The sequence below is a fragment of the Aethina tumida genome, chromosome 7, assembly GCF_024364675.1.
Source record: "Aethina tumida isolate Nest 87 chromosome 7, icAetTumi1.1, whole genome shotgun sequence".
Lineage (NCBI taxonomy): Eukaryota > Metazoa > Arthropoda > Insecta > Coleoptera > Nitidulidae > Aethina > Aethina tumida.
This window is the reverse complement of record NC_065441.1, coordinates 16491775-16516369: the sequence shown is the minus strand read 5'-3', so window position 1 is coordinate 16516369 and position 24595 is coordinate 16491775. Positions and strand designations below refer to the sequence as shown.

The 24595-nt window shown below is 30.8% G+C and overlaps 2 protein-coding genes across 2 annotated transcripts in view; one reads left to right on the top strand and one right to left on the bottom strand.

Moving 5' to 3' along the window:
- The window catches only part of LOC109609377 (dopamine D2-like receptor), a 120840-nt gene that overhangs the window by 71486 nt on the left and 24759 nt on the right, over window positions 1-24595 (top strand). The gene's annotated exons all lie outside the window — the stretch shown is intronic.
- On the bottom strand, window positions 10013-22727 carry LOC109609375 (transient receptor potential channel pyrexia). The gene is made up of 11 exons (XM_020026036.2): window positions 22558-22727; window positions 15228-15432; window positions 13936-14163; window positions 13668-13880; window positions 13458-13571; window positions 12282-12487; window positions 12106-12229; window positions 11711-11850; window positions 10515-10788; window positions 10198-10413; window positions 10013-10137 (listed from the first exon to the last, which is right to left on the bottom strand). The coding sequence occupies exons 1-11, from the start codon at window positions 22585-22587 to the stop codon at window positions 10094-10096; spliced, it is 1794 nt and encodes a 597-aa protein (XP_019881595.2). The 5' UTR covers window positions 22588-22727; the 3' UTR covers window positions 10013-10093.

Below are 24595 nucleotides of genomic sequence, written 5' to 3'. Positions count from 1 at the left end.
TATATATTATTTTTTATAATTTGTTTTGTAACAAGTCCCCATTTTATTAAAGTAAAAGATTCATTTATAATTTAATTCAAAGCTTATTTTAAACATTACAAAATTGAAATTAAAATTAAAACAATTACAGATTCCAAGCTTTTATAAATAAAGCACAAAAAATGTAATTAGGCCCTAATATTTGATATGTTTGTTTCGAAAATAACCAAAATAAAGCTAACACTAAAAAGTTTAGTAAACAAAGATTGAAAGTATAAAAATTTTTATTAAAAATTTAATGATAACATAACATTATAGCCGTTTGCATTAAAAATTAACTAAAAAAGTATAAAAGCTTTTAAAAATACGTTTCGAAATTTCCTCGATCATATATACAGTTTATTCTTGAATATATATTAAAAATTATTCCTATCTAATCCAGTTTCCATGTCATTTAATACTTAATTAAAAACAAAACAAGGCGCAAATCCACACTACCAGAAAAAAATGCTTACGGTCCAACACAGAACTACGTATAGATAACCTAATAAACGGACCTTTTGTTTTTTAACATTTTCACACATCCTACATATGCAAATCCGGTATAGTTAAGTGCATGTGGAAATTTTAAAAATTTTAAAACAGAAACGTTCCTGCAGTCCCGTCAACTAATTAGTTTAAGCGAGGCCGCGGGCTTTAATATATTGCCTTGTTGCTAATGCACCAGCTGTGAATGATAAAACTGAAAGACGTGCCAATCCTAATTCACATCTCCATATCACTTATAACACTCTAACTAACTATGTTTACCACTTGTTTTTTAATTAACTTCCTAGCATTTCAGTCTTAATAATCGAATATTGTTGAATGATCGTTTTTCCCCGGACATGCATTTCGTTAACTTCGTTTGGACTATTTTTAAAACTGGACGAAATGTCAATCCTAATTTATCTCTGCATAACACTTTAATATTGTTTGCCACTTATTGTTCAATTAACTTCCTTCCATTTCAATGTTGATAATTGAATATTGTCGAATGGCCATTTTTCCTCGGACAATTAACTGTCGTGAATTTCGTCTCCACTATTTTCGTGGGATTTAATGAATGCCCGGGGGCATTTTTCATTCATTCCTTCCCAATATTAGATTGTCAAATAAGTTCCCTCGTCGTTTCGGAATGCTTAAACAGATAAGGAAACATTCTGGATGGACCATCAATAAAACACGCCGGAGACAATATTGATTTTTTGAACGTCTTCCTTTTTTCAATTGAAACTTTCCCTTCATATTAAAATAAAAGGGCCAAAGGTTAAGATAAAATTGCTTTTTATTGTTTTTTCTTTCCAAAATAACACATTTTATTAGAAATAATTACTTTCGTATGTACTGATTAATAATAGTCACGTTTTCGTTCTGTTTAGAAATTGCAAAATGAATAGGCGGGATGAAACAAAGTACTTTGAAGTTCCCTTTGTTCACACTGTTGGATAATTCCTAATGAAATACGTAAAAGGCCATGTTAACAAATAAAAATGTGGTACTATATTCCGGACTACATTTTCTTACATTTCTAACACGTGATTATTGTTTCGTTTTCACGGAAACTTTTAAAATGGATTGGTATTTCAAAAAAGTTTATAATATAAACGATAATTTGTTCACGTGCAAAACTTGTTAATGAACGCGAAGTCGTTAAGCGTCGAAAACTTCCTTTTTTAAGCCATTCGTTCTGGATCTCATTTATACGCTATTAATAATGGTATTCCCGCCATTAGCGACACTTCCACCGACCGAATATTAAAAATTCATCATACTGGCATTTTTTATCAGTGAGCGTCGTTGGAATTCTTCACAGAATTGTCAGCTTTTCAAGCGATTTTATCTTGTTGATCGTGAGTGATAATTAAATTTTTCAACGAAATTTACGTGAACCTAAATTTTCCCCTTGTTTATCTGTTGGGTAATGAAACTAAGTGCTTTGCTTTTGCCAATTAATTTTAATACATTTTTGAACGTGCTGAAGTTTAAAAATGCATGGAACATTTTGTAAATGTGTTACTAGAGAAATTTGTCCAAATAGCGTTAAAGTAGATATGTTTGAATATATTTTACCGATGACAGACACAAATGACGACTATAATTCATACTGTGTAGTTTACAGATAATATGACAAATATGGAATATGATAAATGGACATAATTTCTATCGTATCATACTTTGTGATACATGTGTCAGCTAGTATAAACACAAATACACAACTTCAATACGTATGATAAAGTTAGTCCAATAATTTACATATGTTACTCATGTTGAAATCAGTACAATGGGATTAATATTAGGAGTACAAACTTGCTGTACATTATGTGCAACATACTAATTAATAACAAAGTTGATTGGTTCATTTTGGAGAACAATACATATATTTGCACATATATTTTAATACAATGATAAATTATCCGCAATAAATAACCTTGTTTTTAGACCAGTTTCTCACTAAAATATTTTACAAATAAGTAGCTTCAAAATCCTTTATCCCTTAAGGATGCGCAATCAATCAAAATGAAACACATCAATCAAAATTCGACAGCAACTTAACGTATAAATTTTTGTAAATAATAACAAGCCAATTTATTATAAAAAAAAACACTGTTGATTAATAACAATAAATAACAAAATCAAAATTTAGAAACACGCCGAGAATATCGACCTCAGTTTTAACATTCAGCCCGTAGCTTTTCTACACACTTTTCCCAACAAGGAAGGTCGTTTATCATTTCTCTGCATCAGAAGTTTTTAATGACTGTTCTGGATTTACTAGTTTAAATTTTCTCCCCCGTTTCTATATGGTCGCATTTAATCTTTAACTTTTGTGTATTTGTGTGGTTTCTTATTCTATAAAATATAACGTGAATTATGTAAGTATTTCGGACGTTGATGGATATTTTTTTAATTATATTAATATAATATTTTATTGCGTTGTAATAAAGACGTTTTCTCATATATTTTATGCGCACAAATGTGCCTTTTATTCATAAATATATTTAATTATGTTATAAATTTAAATATGGGGCCACATTATTAAAATTTCAACGCCTTATTACTCTGACATTTGTGGGACCTTTAAAACTTTTATTATAATCCTTTAATACCATCATAAAAGTAACTGAAATCATTATGCGGCTCCGTAAAATTTTAATATTAAAACAATAAGGGTATTAAAATCATACAAGTAGTTTTATAACAACTGAACAGAAAGAGATTTTTTTCACAAGATCTGAGTGCACTTAGCGGGTAAAAGTTGACGGCAACACACAACGGTCCCTAAGTCAGCCATGAAATACCTAATTATCCGCGTAAAGTTCTCCCAATGGGGGCGTTAATCTTATTTTTTGCCCCCGCTCTGGGTCGTCGTCTATGCGGGGCTGTTAGAGTGAGTCCGACGCCATAGGAGACTAATTTACGTGCCATAAATATTCAACGCCAAAACAAAACGCTGTTACGCTAAAAACTCGATTATGCACGTTGAACTTTTCTGTACGTTCGTGTTGTTAAATCGGTCGCGTTTGATGGGCGCCGAAGGTGAATGCAACAGGGTCAAGTCAAACAATCTTTTTAATATTAACAATGGAAAATTAATTTTTGAAATTTCAAAAAATAATAATAAATCCATCTGAAACCAATTAAATTTTTAACACCATATTGAACTTTATTCAATTAATTTTTATCAGTTAATATTTGTGAAAGTTTTGACGTTTACCGTTTTAATATGCCTTGACACTTTTATATATTTAAAACTTTTTGATTAATTAATATTGAGTTAATTAATTTTTACGTATTTTTAATTAGTCTAAAAAGCGAATGAAGTTAATACGCGTTTATTAATTTGCTCTCTGATTTTACTTCATCTAATTCATTAATCATAATGAAAAAAAATCTTCTTTTCCAGATATAATACACATAGCTGGATATACTCACCATTTTCAATTGTTTCATTGTATTAACAGGAAAACCTCGAGGCCATGCTTATGTAATTTAATTATGAAAGAGAGTTAAATCTAATATGTGAATAATTATTGAAGTCAAAGGTTTTATACTAACCCCTTCTTTTTTGCCATCTTTTAGTTGAGTTTGTTGCCATTCCTTCTTTATTAATTGCACTTCATTATTTATTTTTAGCCCTCAAAATTCTTTTATGATTTACATTTGTATTTGTTCTATGATTAATTTTAAGAGTCTCTGCATTCATAAATATTTCGTAGTTGTACCAAATCTGTTTGTACAATTGCCAAGGAACACGAGCTTCATAAATTGCTTTTATGTGTATACGAATCATTGTTTTGTTGTCGACTATTTTTAGCTATGATACTCCTGAATTAGTATTACGTATGGTGTGGGTCACAATTAAATTCTGTATAGATTACACATGCAGAGGGTCGCACCCTCCATTTTCTCAACGTGAACGCATCCACCATTTCTGTAAATACCTAGCATTCGCCATTTTTTACAAAAAGTTGCGGTACTCTGAATTCATAAATTGCTTTTATGTGTATTCAAATCATTGTTTTGTTGTCGACTATTTTAGTTATGACATTCCTAAATTAATATTACGTATGGTATGGGTCCCAATTAAATTCTGTATACATTACACATGCAAAGTGTCGCACCCACCATTTCTTCAAAGTGAATGCATTCATCATTTTTATACATACGGACGCATTCGCCACTTTTACCAAAAGTTTAATTACCCCTAAAAACCTAATAAAAATACTGATTCATATGTATAAAAACTTGATGCTCTATTATAGTCGAGTTAGGTGGACAAAAAACTTCGATGGTTATCAGAAAGTTACTGTAAAAGTTTAAATCAACCCTGAATACACAGTGAGTTAATAAAAATTCGGGGATCGATAACAATATATTCTAAGTAAAACATTATTTGACTAGACATTTGTGAAGGGCTGATAAAAAGTTTTTGTCGTCTGGATTCGACAATATTCGTACCTTTAAATCGCAAAATAAGTTTTTAACTTGAAATCTCTTGCGAATATTTGATACAGTTATTTTCTGTAAACGGTTTCCAATCGAAGCCAAGTCGAGTTTCAAGAGCGTCATTTAAATATGGAAATTAAAAATAAATACGAGAACGAAACAAGTTGGAAAGATTCCCGTTAAGCCTCAGATTACACAGATTACTAAGCCACTGATTTTTGGGATGCAAATTTTTATTTAAACAATTTTTAATTTTATATTAAAATGAAGCATACAGGAACAAACGTATAGAATTTAAATTATATTTTTATATCCATAGAGCGGCATTATTGGGCGGCACAATATAAAAAGGACCGCAAGGAAAAAGATACATGACGCCGGAAAGAATACAATTCACGGTTTTCTCGTATTTATGAGGGTTTGCGTAGATGCGATATCATAGATTCATGGATTAATTTAGCAAGTACCAGTAGGTGACAGCGGTTTCTTGAAGAGGCCTTTGTAGGAGCCATCTCAGCCCCCGCCTTGCTCTTTTACGTTCAAGTTTTAGGGATTAGAAGGGTAGACTAAGTGTAAATGATTAATACGGGAATTCTCTAAAGACCGAAATACAATTTCCGTCTTATAACGTTCAGATTTATTATCTAATTATGAAAATGTAAGGCCCAATTTTGGGCCGATTTTAAAGACTGCCTTCATAACTTCGATCTCAAAGTAAATAATTACGAAATTTTAAACATCAATTTTAATCGCATCAACTTTATATTAATGATTTCACTTGATGGGCACAATCAATTATTCCCGAACTGAAAAGAGGAAATTTGTTGTCAGTCTTTAAAATATGGAAAATATCTTAAATAATTTACAACCTAATTTCATAATTCAAGACATTGTAAATGAATATTTTATTTTACTGTATCTAATTAATCTGAACAAAAACACGTTAATTACTCAACTCTTCATCGTATAAATTAAGTACATTTATTAATTGATTTTATTTAATTTTTCAGGTAAGCAAACCCTAAAATCCAACAGAGTAAGTCAAGATCAATTACGATATTGTTGCGTGGGTTGTTCGTATTTACCTCTTACCCAAATACATAATGTATGACTTTATTGTCTAGAAATTTGTATATAATGGTTCCGTCCTTCGTCTGGAAATTTATTATGGCGTTTTATAATTTAAATTATGTCGCTATGGGAATTGCTCTAGTTTACAGTTTTCATTAATATTTGTTATAAATATGGGAACATACAAATATGCAGCTGAGTATACTGCAACATGTAAATGAATATTCATTAATACTTTTGAGACTGTAAAATTATCTTTCGTGTAACGATGATGAAATGATTACTTTAATTTAGTACCATTTAATTCAAATATGGTGGCCAAAATAGATTAAACATTTTAATAAGCAACGATTTAAAATTTGTAGTCACATAAATGGTCATATTTATTGTTGTAGTATAAATTGAATTAATATTGCATTAATCGTATTTATTTATTCAGTAATTAATCTATATTATTATTGTAAATCTAAATTATTCCGCTGGTTCAATTAAATTATTAATTTAAATTGGTGGCACATTCATCATAATTATTCATGTCAATAAAAACTTTGTGCTGATTCGTGCTACGTCAAAAGTTAAGAACAAAACTTTGTGATCGGCTTTGTAGTAATTTGGGTGATAAATTCAAAACGAATCCCAGATGTAAGTTTTCTAACGCAAATGCAGATGTTTACCTAGATCTGGCGAGCCGAAATTTATCCTTCAACTTTTGCAGGAACTGGTCCAGGGACTTTTTAACTCGTCCCGGGTAAATATTCATGGTTCATGCGGACGAATAATGCAGACGTTAAACTTTGCGCACGAAGATAAAGAGACGTAAATCGGTGAAATGGCATTTTCTGCCACTAGTATTTTTCACTTCGGCTCCTTCTAACGTCAATTGACACGTTTAATGTTCAACAGATAAAAATAAGTGGATTGCGACCGTAAAATAAGTCACATTAACGAATCTAATTTGTAAAATACGTAACTTGACAGTAGTGTATAATTTATTAAAGGTATAGAGGTGGAAACACACGGGAAAATTGGTTAAATCATGTCGATTGTCCTCTTTGTTCGTCAATATTAAGTTACATTACATTAAGTTGCTGAATTGTAAAAATTTATCCACTCAATATTTTCATCAAAAAAGTAATTTTACAAGTCAAATATCGAACATTGTAAATAAATATTAATAATGAACAAGTGGCAAATACAATTTTATCATTCGGAGGGTTCTAAATATTTTAATATTTTTTTATTAATTTGTATTGTATTGATTTAATGCAAATATAGGAGAAACAATTTTGTTTCATTTACAAACAAAGTTATTTAATATAAATGTGTATCATAATTTATTTCATTGACATTTATATTATGATTAAAATTAATTTACATAAATGTATTTATATATTATTAAAATATCTAATCCAATTTTGCAAGGCAATTTGTAAATTTCTTTCCATTATATGTGAATGTTCATTTATATTTTTTATTTTGCAGTAAAAACATCCTCAGTAAGTTTTATTGAATTGCTAGAGAAAGGATCATATTTCTTCTGTAATACAATAAAATAATATTTATTTGAATCATAAAGAGCATCATTTATTTAAAATTAATAGGGGAGATTCTGATTAGTCTGTTATGATTTGCATCTAATTGAAAGCTGAACAAACAGTTCGGCTGAGGTTGGACGTGTTTCATATTTCAAGCATGAAAACGTGTGACGTTTATTATGTTCACATGTTAAATAAAGTATAAAATTGAGCATACTATATGGTATATTTTATTTTATAGACTTTTCGTAATTTGCCTTTATGATTATACGATAAAAATAGAAGGTTTTATTTTTGAATCATATTTCTAATATTCACTAGTTTTAAACTGATTTATTTTACAATTAATATTAAATAACAACTAAGTGAAACTTAAAGTTAATTAAAAAGTTTTTACATGACAAGGTTATTAGAATAATGAATAAAATACTTAATGTGAACTTCGGAAAGGAAAGTTATTACGGTTAAAGGCATTACAAAAAGGTTTTTTTTGTACAATGTCTTCTTTACTGTTATTTTCTCGACCTAACTTTTATGAACTATACAAACAACTATTAATTAGCTTCCATTTTATTCTGGGTATATGGTGTAGATTGAGTTAATTAAAGAGTATATTTATTATTAAACATCAAATGTTTAACTTTGCAATTAAAATTACAACTAGTTTAAATGCTCCATAATTTTGCTAGAGACTTTATTACAATCAAGCTTTATAACCATAAAATTAAATTTAAAAACTCCCGTTTATTGCATTCTTTCTGGCCATCTAATTATTTAACATAAAATTTACTATATAATTTTAATTTAATTGAGTCAACACTATAAGTTTCAAAGAGATTTGTTTTCATAATCTTAATAAAATTAGTTGGGAAGTGAAATAGTCATCCAAGAATTTAATTACCTACTAAATAAAAATGATGAAACTTTTCCATTGATTGAGGTACTTATTGCAAAACAGTTTTGTGGATTAAATCCCTTAATCAGTTAATTAAAAGGCAATCACCAAACGAAATTGCAAACAAAAAATACATTGGTAACAAAGATCAGGAACTGAATACACAACAACATGCAGTTGTGCAACGAATGCGATATGTTAGATTAAAGTTGATTTGCGAAAGAAGTTTTATGTTGGCTCGTAAACATGTTTCGTTCCTCGACGTAAGTTTATTCGCCTTTTGCAAAATAAACAGCTGTTGTTTGTTTTAGTGCAAAATAACTTTTAATATACGTAACGCCGACACAGCTCAAAATGGACTTTAATCCGATTGGGAAACTATGCACGAAATATGTACATCGTTATTTATTGTAAAATACAATTTCACAAAATTTTTATTTTTCACGTAAATCGCCCGTTAAATCGCGATGTTTCGATAAAAATTTAACAAAAGTATTTAAAGGAATCCTGTTTTTGTAGCCATTCGTGAGATCAGTTTTACGTATAAGAATCGTGAATCCCCAAACGGACATTATTCCAATGAATTCGGTGATGGCTCAGCTGTCCTCTCTGGAAAAACCCAATATTTACTTTTGCGAGTCTGTTTACATGATTTTAGCACTGAAAATCAATTTTTAAATAAATATTAAAAGTAGAAATACCTCTCACAAAATTAAAACAATAAATGATCGTTTATAATAATAAAAACGGTTTAGTTGTAATTGAAAAGGCGAAGCGAGTCGTGTAAATTCCTTTATACGGTTTTATCTGTTCGGTCCGATGAATTGAAACATAAAGACTTTATCTGACCCTACAGAAAATTCCGCCAAGAAATTTATGAATGTTCCTCGTTGTTGTTTTATTTTCTATTATTTTCCTCTTTTTTGCCCTGTTCTTTACATTGCCAACGTCCGGTTATGAATTGGATTATTGGGTTCAATATACAAATATTAAATCACTTCAAACAGATGGATAATATATATTTTTTAAAATTAACGTTAATCCTTTATAAATAACTAAAATGCACAACCAAAAATCATGCCGAAACACCACAGAACATAAATTAAAACCGAAAAACTTTAGAATGCATTACCGATAACCGCAATGAAATTATAAAACCGATGCCGAAATGTGCGTTATAAATTCAAAAATAATTGTCGTTTTGATTGCGATTTAATTTTGTGCAAGTTCATCAAATTGTTCATTAATTTATCGAGTAATTAACCAATATTCATGCGTATTGCCGCGAGTTGTTCACAATACGTCATTCGTTATTAAATATTTGTGCATCCTGAGTTTAAATTATCGGCAACGGCCAAGGTTTACAGCTTCAATTCGGCTGTAATGACGAAGTTATTACGACCAATGTTCATGCTATATAGATAGTATTAACAGTATCTGGTACACTATATCGAATCTCATGACCGGAGGCTTAATGTGGTATAAACCTTATTATAATTATGAATTTATATTGTGCAGTAATATATAATTAATAAAATTAATACTTAATTCAGTAAATATTTATTTTCAGCAATAAAACATACATATTTAATTAAAATTGATTTTCGTAAATGAAAAATATGTTTTATGCTTCTGTTTTCCTTTTTTTAGCTATACAAACAATAGAATCTGAAAAAAAACTATATTAATTAAAGGATATATTTTACCTTTTTTTATGAATTCTCATACCAATTAATCTTTTTGATAAATTATTTCTTTTTTGAAAACTAGCAGTTGCTTCGATGGTAAAATTCAAAGGAATAACGAGTCGTTTCAAGAACACATTATTAACGCATTGTGGGACGAATTTCGAATTGGCACTTTTTATATAAACCAGCTCCTCCAACTGGTCTAAAAACTCCGCTTGTTTTTCCAACTTTCTAGCCAAACTTTCCTGCTGCAAACCTAAAAAATAATATTAATAGATTAAACAAATGTGATACAATACAATTTGAATAAACCCAAATAAGTTATTCAAATTAATCACGTTTTTTTGTCACGCCAACCTTGAATATCGCTAACGGCCAGACCGACCATGAGATTCATCAACACAACGCTGGTGAGAATTATGAAGGACAGGAACATGACTTGAGTAGGGCCGGTTAAGCGATGATTGTTGTCAGTCGAGTGGAATAAATCAGTGTATTCGAACTCCCCAGTCATCATGACCGTAGTTTTTATAATGGCGTGCCAGGGGTTGCCGAATTGCACGAAGTCGTGAAACTGGATGGAAAACGCGAGAGCGAATCCTATTATTAAGCATAAAAATGTTAACAGCACCTAAAAAATTTTACACATTACGTTTTATTGCATCGTAAAACATTCTCTCAAGTACTATTTTTTTAAATTATTTTATTATCAAATAGCTGAAGGGTGTAAAACTACCACTTTTCTCTGTAAATTGAAAGGGAGGAATTCAAAATTTATTTAATGTGAGGATAAATGTATATACCATTTTTTTGTTGTAACTATTCACAGTAAAAGTAAATACACTAAAAACTTATATAAAGTGCCTATCATATATCATCCTAATGGCTACGACGTTATTTATTAATTGTAAAAAAATCCTCCTTTTCAAAGGACAAAAACTGAAATGGATCCCATTTTAATAGTCACATAAATTTATGTTGAAGACAGTGTTGATACAAGGTTGGTCTTTATATAAAAAATGTTCTTAGTAATGAAAAGAAACGTCGAAATCCATAATGTTTTCTAAATGTGAGCATGTGTTACAACAAAAGCAACAAAACAAGACAAGATGAAAATAAAACGTACCCACTTGATTTTATTTACGACCTTTTTACGTCCTCTATATTGAAACTTTTTGTTTTCTATCTAACATAATTTGATCCATCACATGTTCAAATAATCATCTCTGTGGCCAATCAACAAAGAGTCTATAAGTGAAGTTCTAGATATGTAAACAAATTATAATGTTAGAACGCTGGTTTAAGATTACAAAATAAATAAAAAACCTTCAGACTTATTAAAAAGTGTACTTTAGGGCAATTTTTCGGTTAGATGCTGAGAAAAATCTTGCGCAAATATGTACAAATCGTTTAAAACGCGTTCAATTACTTGAAAATTACCCATTACTTCCCGCCTCGCGATTAATTACTCCCAAAACTTCCATGTAAGCAATACCATTAACCGAGATTTATGCGTTACAACGGCGATTTTCGTAATAAAATCAGCCTCCTACCTTAATAACGTTCTGCAAGACAGCGGCGAACATTAGTGCATAGTATCCGAAAGTTGGCAATCGTCCAATTAGCAGCATTAATTGTATCCAGGCCAGCAAAACGGCCACACTGGTTACGTGAAGGACCCAATTTGGACAATCTACAAATAAGAAAACAACTGCTTACTGCAATTTCATCTGGCTAATTCCCGTTTGAACCCCGTAAATTTCGTGCCGACGAATTTCCTGGAACGAAACGCGCCCGAAGCCCTTTGACGATTTAGTTTATTTTTGTCAGAAGTCGCAGTTAACGACAGTTGGTTATTCCGATTTATTCGCTCAGCTACAAAAACACCACGAGTTTATCTTATTCGATAAAAACTCGTGATCTTGTCAAACCGAGTTGTTTATGTTACCTTTTATGTTAACGTTGTCCAGTTTCGTTATCGCTAAACCGGCCACAACCAAAGACAGCACACTGTTGATAATGCTCATCCACATCTCAAACCGTCTGAAATGATTCCCCTTAACTAAAACACACTTACCCCATTCGTTTTATTAATTACCGTCTCACAAACTTCGTCCAACTTACTTGTAAGACTCCGTATCCCAATAAAAGCATGGAAGTGAGAAATTGAGAGAAGATAGCGATGATTCGTAACTTCGGAAAATCATTTTTGACGTCATGAACAAACAGGAACACGTAGCTGCTTATAGACGTAGCAAATACAAAATGGATCACGATCAGCCAATAAAATATAAACCGGATTTTCGCCCATTTCAACGACAGAAACAAATCTGAAACATTCGAGTAATTATCGGACGTCACAGAATTTGGCTAATGTGCAAGTTAACTGTATAGATTAGAAGAGCCACTTGCTCTATTAAATTTACGAACAAACAATAATTACACAAAACTGATTTAGAGAGAAATTAGATTTTCTCATTTGCAGAGTTGCAACTCTCCAAAGTAAATTGAAACTTGTTACGGCCACTCTGGGTAATTAGTTCTGTAAAGTGAACAGTAAAACATACAACGGTCGCAAAATATTCACATACGCAATCGTCTTCTGTTGACAGTTCAGCAAGATGTTTGAAGTTGGTTCTTTAATCAACTCATTGCTCTACAACAATTACAACTCTAATGATCAGTTGATATTAACATTTATTATTAATTTTGCTCAGTCGTAAAAACCAACAAGTCACTGTTAAAATTTTCAGTTCATTCTTCTTAATTATAAAAACTTTCAGTGGAGTGGAGTGTGATAAATTCTTGGGTCTTTGTTTTATCTAATTAGTGGGGAACTGCAAAGTTGGATAGTTTCGTTAGCTGTCTGGCAAATTCACAAATAATTAATTGCAACCAAAGTTCGTTTGACTGTTTACATAGTACTCTTCTAGTGGTTTTTATAGTAAGGGTAATACATTTTCGAGTTATTATGCAAATTTTGATTTAAGCAAAAATTTGTTTGGATTTATATTGTTGATTAATCCAGAAATAATCATTAATTTTAAACTTAAATAGTAAGATTATAAATAATTGATCCCATTGTAGGCTAAAAACTTGTAGAATCGTTTGTAATATTACAAAAATAGCTCCAAAAGCAGAAGGTAATTTTTTGTACAATTTGTCAAAGTCACAGTGAACATAGATACCATCTTTATTAATACAGACCTAGATTAAAGTTTTCCGCAAAAACATCCAAGATGTATATTTTTGCTTAAGATAAATGACCCAGTAGTATAATACACCTTGAGTTATACTCACCAATGAGAGGATGTTGTAAAACTTCTGTCTTCTCCTCGTCAGAGGCCGAAGCCAGCAAGTTACTTATTACCGTCATTTGTCTGGCTGAAGGACGTGGTGCCAGGATACTGAAATCTGTGAAAGAACAAGACATTTACCAGGCTGCTACCATTTATATAGAAATATTTTTGTTATCTCTCACGCTTTATCAACAAAAAAAAGAAAATATACCTATTATATAATTTTTCTTGTTTTTCGTCTCTTTTCCATACATCATAATTTTTTGCATGGAAATGTTGGAGTCTAAAAGTTCCTTCAAGAACACAACGGGAGAACTGACTTCTTCAAAAATTGTCTCTATAACAGTTCCGTCTTCGCATTCGGTATTTAGAACACCACCGTGTTTGATTAACATTTTGAGCGTTGATTTATGGCAATTCTCCGCTAAAACATTCGAATTGGTTTGATCAAATACTAGAATTATTTACAGATTTATCACCAGCAAAATAGACGGCAGTTCGTCCTTTCAGATCGGCAAAGTTGATCATGTCGGGCGTGCATTTTGGATCTTTGAGAAACAAGTTTAAAATTTCCTTTTCTCCTTGTTGTGCCAAGATGTGCAGTTCGTATTTGCTTGGATCTGTATTCAGCCATGCTCCAGCCGCCAATAATAATTTTATTGACTCCAGTCTTTTGTAGAAAACCGCATTGTATAACGGAGTTAAACCTGAAATAAACCAACTTGAAATGCTTAAATAACAAGGGTATGATGTTGATGTCTGTTTAAAAGTGAATTTTACATTTTTTTCCTCAGATGCTCACCGTAAAATAACAAACTGAATTTTAATGATACAAAATGGTTAAAAACAAAAGTAGCTCGCTTTTGTATATGTAATTATAGAGTGGGCTCTTTGTTTATTCTTTTAACTCATTGTATAATTTGTTGGATATAGCAGTTGTACTTGTGGTTTATTTCAATCTATTCATAGTAAAATAGAGGTAGGTTAATTTAGTTGAACCAAACAAGAAAACAAGGAAAATGCAGTGAGCCAACCAGGTAATTATTAGGTCCATTGTTTATACAGACTGCAATGCTTGGTACGTTTTCATTATTTTCCCTGTGAAACTTTCAAAAGAGCGAAAGGAAATTTCGCAATTGTTTTCTTTGAAATTGTCTCTTAAACGTTGAACATTGGCCCTTTGGGTACTGAAAATGAAAGCCTTATTTCGTAATATTAGGAAAACTGGCAAGAAGTCAAGTATACACTGAACTAAACGCTCGTATAATCGGTGTGTTATAAAAGATGGTTTAAACAATATGTCACACAATATTTGCATAATTGCCAAAATAAATCAAACAAAAAGTGACATAAATCACCAGGATTATTCCTTTGTCCATTGTTCATACAGTTTAATTTCCAGTTTTAAATTATTCAAAGTTAAAAAGGATGAGATATAATTGTTCGGACCTGGATCCAGACAAAGCAATTTAAAACCTGTCCGTTACCAAATTAAAAAACAAATTCCTGTTTAAAATATTATGCAGTTATAAAGAAATCGTCAGAGAATTGCATGTCATACCAGGTAGATTACATTGCTACTTCAAAAATGTTAATTAGAATGTCAGGAATGCTAACTCGAACCCTTGTCCAATTAAAAGCATCTACGCACTCGTAAGATTACACGTGTCCTTAAATCGCAATGCAAAAATACGATAACTGTGGCAAAACCTTGGCGTTATTATTCGGACTTCTCTCGAGTTCTAACAGTTCCGTTTCATAATCTAATTACCTTTGTTCGTGGCGTTGACGTCAGCCCCGTTTTCAATTAAAATCGCAACGATTTTGTTGTAAGTCTCTTCCTGTTGTACACAAACCGCCAGCAATAAAGGTGTGTTCCCGTTGTCGTCTCGCTGGTTCACATCGGTTTTGGCGTCGATGAAGGAACAAACGCTGCTGTACGAACCATGGACCACAGCTTCGTGCAGGGAATTATACTGTGAAAAAAATCACCGTACTCATTAACAACGTTAATTGTGACTGTCAACGTTTTTTGCACATAAAGCATGTTAAATGTTACCGTTCACAAAGGGCGTTACACCAACAATTTATCCTGTGAAATTTCTTTTTGATGAAAATTGCATTATTGAAACGTTTTTATTATTATTTCCTTTTTTGTTTCAACAGGCAATTTGCAACTCATGGATTTGTTCGGTTTTATTTTAATTAAAAATACGTTGATCAACTGAAAAAAATGCCATTACCGCATATGTCATTATAATATTTAATATTAACCGCACTTTGACCACTAAATTGTCAACTAATACTAAACAAAATCAACATAGAAACACCATCTCTTTGGTGTTTGCGGAAGCGGATGTGGTTTAAATAATCTTGAATAACTTAAGATTAATTAAACTTATGCGGAGGTGCGATAAGTTCAATATACACACCACGATTATCTATATTATTTTATTTACTTATTAATTCAACAGATAAGTACTCTAACGTTGATACCGAGAAGGGAACGTTATAACTTAGTTATCATAGAAATGACGGACGAGTACAAGGAAATCAAAACGTGCAATTCAATTAATCAAAACTGAAATGACTGTAATTGACCACGAATACACACATATCATTAAACTTATTGCGCCCAAGGTTACAAAACATGGAACACGCGAAAACGAACTCAATTTTCGATAACAAGTTCCCGTTTTGTGATTACTAAAATTATCGTTTGTATTAAATTCAACGTTGTTGTGTGTCTGAAACACTAATAATAGAAATTGATTTTAACTTTAATGTCGAGATTTTAATATTAAAAAGCTTTGAAAAGAGTGTCATTAAGAAAATCGCCGCCCCGATCAAAAGCTGATATGCACATTAAATATTAATGTTTTATTTATTTATAGAAAGCTTGTAACACTCTTTTTATTCGTGTGTGAATTTTAGGGAAAGAAAAAAACAAAATTGCATAGAACTGAACGATGCAAGAGTAACTAAAATAAATTAACAAAACAAAAAGTAAAACAGAGAGTTTTTAAATGTAATGAACAAGGAAAAAGATTTTGATCAGGTATTATTTCTTTTTATTGTAATCTTGTTTTATATATATTTCGTGATGTAATTTGGTGTTGAAAATTGTCGAGGTTCCAACAACTTTTCCACACAATGGTCTTAGGATTAGAGTAATTGCATGTTGACACAAGTAATTATCAGTAGCAAAACTTCTCAACAAGTTACAACATAATTACAAAATAAATTATGTTGATAACTTAAATATTTGTCGGAGGTATTTAGACATTACGACCGACGTGGTAACGACGTAAATAAATCAAAATTTGGTTTTATGCATAATTTTCGTATTCAATTTAAAATATGCAAAATATATATTGAAATCATGTCAAATATTTGATTAATTTAAGTGGCAGATTTATTTCTACTTGCAAATTCAAAGCAGTTTAATTTATTCTGGACAAGTATACAAAATTAAATAAAAAGTTGTATTGGAAAATATAAAATAAAGGGGAGAACAAACAAAAGATGAAATCGTTATTAAAATTTCATTTTTTATTTTAAGTATTTTTATTAAACTCTATATGGGATCAAAGAGGATAAAATGTAAAACGTTGGTAACTTTTATGTCGTTTCCAGAAAAGTAACAATAAAAAGTACAAATTTAAAAATATATTTGATGGTCATTAATTCGTACATCAAAGTTGTAAACTGACTTTTTATTAGCGCCATTTTGTGTTAATCTCGCCCAAAGGTGGAACATAAAAGCCACCAATGATGTGAAAACTTTCAGCAATTGTTAATATTTCATTCGATAAAAAGTTCCGGGCACAAAATCGCAAAAGTTTCGAACAAATTCATTTTAACACGTCCCTTTAAAAACGATCAAATTCCGCTGTATTACATTTTGTCACACTTTACATACGCAGTAAATTAATTACATAGAAATTAATTAACTTTAGCGGAGGGTGAAATCGTAGTAAAGTGACATGCGTTCAACCGTTGTTTAATATTGACCAGTAACGCATAATACATCAACCAATTCGTTCAATTGACGGGAAGCTTAAAACATCAACTAGAAAACCGGAATAGTTTCAAAGCTTAAACAGTATACATATTCAAATTAGCAATTGATGTGTTGCATCATAAGTAAAGTTAACTTTGTATCAAATATTCTGCTTTAGATCCATTGTTTTAATGTTTTGAGAACACACAGCGAGTTTATCTCAATCCATTACAATGATAAATATACAAATTGTGTTTGAATTCCCGTCCGCATGCAGGTATGAAGCCGGGGTATGTTAATTTCAATTAGTCAGGGGGGAGGCGGGTTTAAACGGCTGTGTTCCGCTGGGGGTAGTAATAATTTCCGGAAAACTGGATGTAACTCGGCGAACATTGGTTAAACCGCTTCCGAACACTCGCCGGCTAATAATCAAACTTTTATTGCGGCCCGAAAGTATTGCCGAAAGTTTCCAGTTCACTTGAACGCCTTTCGAGCAGTGGCCGATCCTGTCTGCGAGGTTAACTGGAATGGTGGCTGCATTCGCTAATAAAAAGTTTGTTTTCAACTTGTGTTTTATGAATTATGCCACGTAGCTGTGGGGACAATCGACATTTTAAAGTTGTTACGCTGGATGACCGTTTTGTCGTGTCCTTTTCCTGTTGAATTTTAACCAGTTTTGGCACTTTTGAAAAAAATTTCTACTTTCATGACTAATTTGCGTTGTACTAACAAAAACATCACTTTTTTATTTTTGTATCAAAAGAATGAAGCTTCTAAAATATTTTAGTTTAATTGTGGTGGCAGAGGCTTATAATTATATATAGTATAAGTATAAATAAAAATTAATTGTAAATGTGTTAATAAAAAATTACAGAAATTAATTATTTTAAAAAAATAAAAACTAAAAACTCTTTTATTTGCCTGTAGAAACACATTTTCCAATAATATATTTTATAATTTATAAAGGAAATTGGATTCTTATAAAAAACGGAAAAACGGAGGTTTTAAAAGTAAAACTATAGTTAATTTTTAAACTTTTACTTATATTTTGATTGATTATTTAAAATCTGGTGAATGCAACGAAAAGGAGTGTTACAATTTAAATGATAATTAGCAATATAAGGAGTAATTTCTAACTTTTAAACTTTTATTACAAAAGTATAAAATTATTATAAAAAATATATAAATTTGTACTTATTATTATAATATTTTTAAATAACTTCATCAAAAACAAACGACAAACCACAATGAATAAAAATTAAGACTGAGGGTTTTAGAATTCAGATTATTGAAAGAAAATAAAACTCCAAACAGTATTGTATTATTCACCTTTAACATTTTCCAATAAAATTTCGCTTCATTACTTTTTATGTGTTTTTATCTGAAATAAATTGAATTCTTATAAAAAATCCGTAATAAAAACTTTTGAAATTACCAACCAAAGCTTGTGATATATTTCTAAATATAACCTTTTTTTTTTTCTAATTAAAATCGTTCAAAAGTTAAATTGCCAAAAACGTATACAGACAAGATTTATTTAATTTTTTAATTAATATCTTAATTAATATGAATACTTTTATTTAAATTGATTGATCTTTTTGTTAATGAAAGAAACTCATTTAAATGAACGCCCTGAGGGAAATTAAATCACATTTTCCCATATTTTGCAAGCAAAATTGATGAACCATAGAAAATGGAACCAAATAAAAAAAATCTTAATGAAATCTCTTCTGTGAGAACCCGAGTGAAAAGATGGATCTAATATCATTCAGTAGGTAAATAGTTAATTCGACAATGGGGAAAATGGAGGCTGGTTGCAGGAGATTTCCCATCCGACAGTCGGTGCAGAGGGCGAGTGTGTGGCCTTTAGACTTAGAAAGATGTCATTGTTAAATTCGATTACCCTTGGGCTTCAATTGTTGATACCCCACATTGTTAGCTCGTCCGTATATTCTTCAGACGCCGAACCGTCCCCCTTCTTTAAAATACGGCACGAGGTTCACTTTCACAAAGAATAAACGAAGGATTTCTGAAATTACTCTATGAAACCGATTACACGCCTTTATATCGGGCCGGTCACATTTGAATTTTTCACAATGGGCTAATTTTCAGAATTAATTTCATATTTAATGAGTGTTTAATAATTTATATGTCATAATGGATATTAAATAAATAACAGATTTAGAATATGGAGGTGTAGGTTAATATTTACGATGTTTTAAATTTAAAAACATTTATTCAGTTTTTATATTAATCCTAAATGATGATAAAATCCCAGATTTATAATTACATATTTAAAATCGAAACCGTCAATTTTCCAATTTGAATTAAAATATAAATCTACTTAAAAAAATACTGTCAAATTTTGTACAGATTTAATTTTTTAACACACACAATATATTAAAAAAATAATATAATTTAAATATTAAGTTTTAAATGCAATTATTAACATCAATTAATGTTGAACTCGAAACTAATATCTCCGCCGAGGGTGTCCATATTAAACATGTGCCTCTCTCAGAATGTTTTTTTTTATTTTGCGTCGAAAGAGTTTAGTGAAATCACACCGTCGGAACTTGAAAAGTCACTTCCCGCGGGATCCGCCCAGTGGAACGTGTCAGACAGTCATTTTCGTTGAAATATTTCCCTGGAAAACGCATGAATCAAGCGGCATTTATTTGGAATATGCAAAAATATGTCGTATATTCTGTCGGTTTGACTGGAAATTTCATTTTCGCTGTCTCCATTGTCGACGTTTCATACGATTCATTTTCAAACCATGGAACACTGCTAATGATTAACATATTCATTTTCCTGTACAGATTCATGTAGATTTTAAATTTTTCAATACGTAATATATTATTTTTTGTTAATTTTAGGGGATTTCATATTTCAAGTTAATTAAAAATTTGTAGTTTTTTATTAAAACCTTTCATTGGTTTCAGTGAAGAAAATAATTAAACATCGAAACCATATTATTAAAATAATAATACTGGAACAATAAAACTGTGTATTTTATTCCCACATATACAATAACAATGAAGAGACTCACTTATTAATTAATAGTTCATGTTACCATAAATTATTCCAATAATTATTTATTTTCATCAAAAATTAATATAAATTCCAGCTGCAATCAAAAATACAAACATAATAGGAAAAATTTTTGTTTAAACTTTGTTGAATATTCGACATTACCTGCAGGATATTTGCTTTCATGCTTATGTATTCTGCATAAATTTTATAGTCCGTTCCATGTTAAATTGCAGACATTGCAGTTTAAAATTTGTTGCGTCCATCAAACGAAAGCTGATCGTTAGAATTGGAAATATTGTTTGTATAACTGTATTAAAACCTAAGGTCTTTCATAATAGTTTTAATGGCCATCCATTGAGCAAAATCCCATTTGCATACAAAACACCTTTCAATATGTCCTCGAACGGTGAATTTCTGCGTAATTTGCATTCAACAAACGGCACCGGTGCCCCAACAGGAAATTGTAATATTTGTTTAAAGCCCAACTGATCAAATTTAAAACGCAAAAAGCCCCTCTCGCAAAACGGATACACGCAATCGTATCATGTCAACGAATCTCCAACAAACAAATCAATCTGAGTTGTGTATCAATTTTTTAGTCAAGCAAAAAAAGATATTTTTATTCTTTAGAAACACTGACTTCAAAGTTGTACTCCTAAAATTCCAACATTTTTATTTTAATTGCAGCCATTAAAATCGTTTTACATGGAAATTATTCAGGATTAACCAGACTTATGGGAGCTTCATTAGGGGATGATTAAAAACGCGATAAAAAAGTAACAAAAGAAGTAAATTTGTTTTATCCATCTCATTTCCCTCGATGGGTATTTAAAACAACGTTCGATTTTTCGAAATTTTTTGAAATTTTTACGATTTAATTAAAATCGCAGGTTCAAACGGTCCTTTACTGAACAGTACTCTTTTTCAGGTCAAAATCTCCGTTGTGTGTAATTTAATTCAAATCATGAAAATGCTTTTCACATACATAATCCTATTTAAAACAAATTTTATTCCTCACAGAGAAAAATTTTTAACCGCTTCAGTATATCCGATTTACGTAGTTGGTTTATGTTCACAATTATTTCTAACAGGAAACAATTTTTTTATTCAATTTAATTAAATTTAAAAGATTAAAATGGAACAAAATAATTTTATAATATGGTGAAATAAATTAAAACACATGTAATAACTTTGAAATATAATAGTATTCTGTTCCAACATCTCAAAATATTACAATTTACAAATTACTAGCCTACAAGGCTTTTTGCATATTTTTGCCATTAAAGGCACCTTTTCCAAAAAAAACCTCACTCATAATTATATTTTGTGAATCAGAAAGCCCACACATTAGAAAGTGTCAAAAACATTGGCACCTTCTCGGTTTCTGTCAACCAACAGTATCTTCAATATTTAAATTTATTCAAAAGTAGATTTTGACCTTATAAAATTATGCAAATGTCCATTTGAATTATGCCGTGTATAAGCAAAGTTTGGGTCAGTAAAATGGACTTGTTTGTGAATTCCAGTTGACCCTTGTACTAAATTATAATTTATATGAACTGCAGATTGGAAAGTTAGAAATGCTCGGATTTAAATTTAACAGGATCCCGTCCAAAATCCATTTCAGAGAAATCAAAAATATTTTGATAAATTTAACACCCCGACATTCACTGATTCACTTAACCGCACTTAAAGGCAATCCAAATGCTTGTTTACAGAGCTCCGATGTACTTTCTAAGCTTTGCTGTGCAAATTTCGCTTGAAATCAATCGGACTTCAATCTTATATAATAATAAACTATTTTTGATTGGGTTATATCAACCAGAATGTATTACCGTGACCTATCGAAACATAAATTGAGTTTATGGTGTCTGGCTTTATCTAAACCGTGGAATAATTTAGTTATTAACAGTGATGTGCATAAATTCTGATCGATTTTCACATTACACTTCATTTAGATTAGATTAGTTGAATGGTACATTTATCAACTCCCTCCTAGCATTCTAGTATTAGTATTGAAAAATACAAACACCCAACATCGATTCTGTTAATTACAACTTACTTTTTTGTTTTGGAGTAATATTAAGGTCATTGTTCAGATAATTGCATTTTATTAACCACTCTAACTTTGTCAATACTTAAATATTCAGCGCTTTGAAATCACAAACTGATCACTGGCAACACGGTAACAATTCTAAATGGATTCTCACCGTAATTACACGTCGTTATTTTTTAAAACCTTCACATCCTGTTTTAATCCACAATTGTTGGTAAAATGATGATGTTTCATACCAGATTAACGCATGCACGGACTCATTCATATAAAATAACTGATTTATATATTGTTCGCTCCTGCTAACCTATTTGTTTATATGACCATTTTATTTTTAGCAACTTTGCTAGTTTAAGTAACCAAAGCATAACTCTAGTTTATGTTTATTGATATTAACCGAAGCATTTTGGTGATAAATAGAGATTCGTTTATCATTTATTTCAGAACCAGTTTGAATAAATAGTGGGCTTAATTGGTTGATCGGATTCGGTTTAACACACGAGCAGAATTTTCAATCAATCGTTTTGACTTTAATTTAGGCTCGAAAATGCGTTTTGGGACAATTTCGGTCATAAATTGTTAAATTGCAAGCTTAACAAGTTGAATTTATTCACGCTGGAATTATAGTAAAGCTCGAACGCAATTATAAAATGGATTTTATCAGGCAATTTCTCCGGTTATTCTTTCATATTCGATAAAAAGAAATATTGGACGTCGCGATGGCTTAATTAGAATACGTTTCAAGATAAATCCCCAATTCTTACGATCATCCATCATGCTGTCAATGTTACTTCTTTTTCTGAGACAATTCTTATATTAACCATGCAAAAAATGTACAACCATCTTGGATTTTCGGTATTAATCATCGAGTTCGTTTTGTTTAATATTGTAGATATTATTTCGTTGTAGAATTTAATTGTTCTAACACAAAATTCGAGATGTTCTTTCTCCCGAGCAAAATTTAATGTTGCTTGACTTTGAGTAATAGATGGGATATAATTAGAGTTGTTTAAAGTCATTTAAAAGACTTTTCCACCCCTCATTTCAAATTTATTGTCTCGATTGTTGTTGACGTTTTATTAAAACCCCGCCTGTGTGTAATTTGTTGTGGCCACAAAAAAACACAAGAAAAAAAAATTAAATTGCCGCACAATTGTGTTAATAATTAGAAAATTATTCGGAGGTGCAAAATTAATATTTCCCAACCTTTAAAACGGACATCGAAACAACTGTTGTGTTAATATTTACATATTCAAGTCATGTTAATAATGGTAGTCTAATCTACTTGATCTTATGTCTGGATACCATTGTGCCTTTGTCAACGAACAACCCTCAGAACCACACATAATTGAAAACAACAGATTTCCCCCGAGTTCCGCATAATTTCCAAATATCGTAACGAATTCAATAACTGCGGAGGGCGTAAATATATGTTTAAAATCCCTTGATATATTACGTTATCCGCGGGCAATTTCCCACATGTAATGGAACTATACATCTGACATTTTATGTGGGTAATGTGTTAACGTATTTACCGTTTGACACGTTTAATTCACATAGTTTGTGTTATCGATCTTAATTATAATTAGTTGCCTGCAACGGTTTCAGTCAACCCTTGCAAACTTCTTGTAGGTGACTAATGTTATCACCCTTTGAAACTTTTAATAACGCTCTTAAGTGGAATCATTACTTAGACTAACATAAATATCTTGCAAAGTGGCTCATCCAGATTTCGCTTAAAGAAACTAGGTCAAAATTCCTCCGTCTTGAAGGCTGATAATTTCGATGTAACAGGGTTTGTACAGAACAGCTTCGTGTAAGGCGAAACATGTAGACGCGTATGAATACCATAAGGTGTTCTGATGGTTCGATTATGCTTTAGCACAGCCGATCAGGGCTTGATTAATCCGCAATAACCGAGCCCGTTGTGTTATTGCTTTCGCAATGAATTTGTAATTCGATATCATTTGTAAGACCTGTTATTTGTCACAAACAACGTGCGAGAATTAATAGGATTCGAATTCGGAAAGGGAATATGCGATCACGT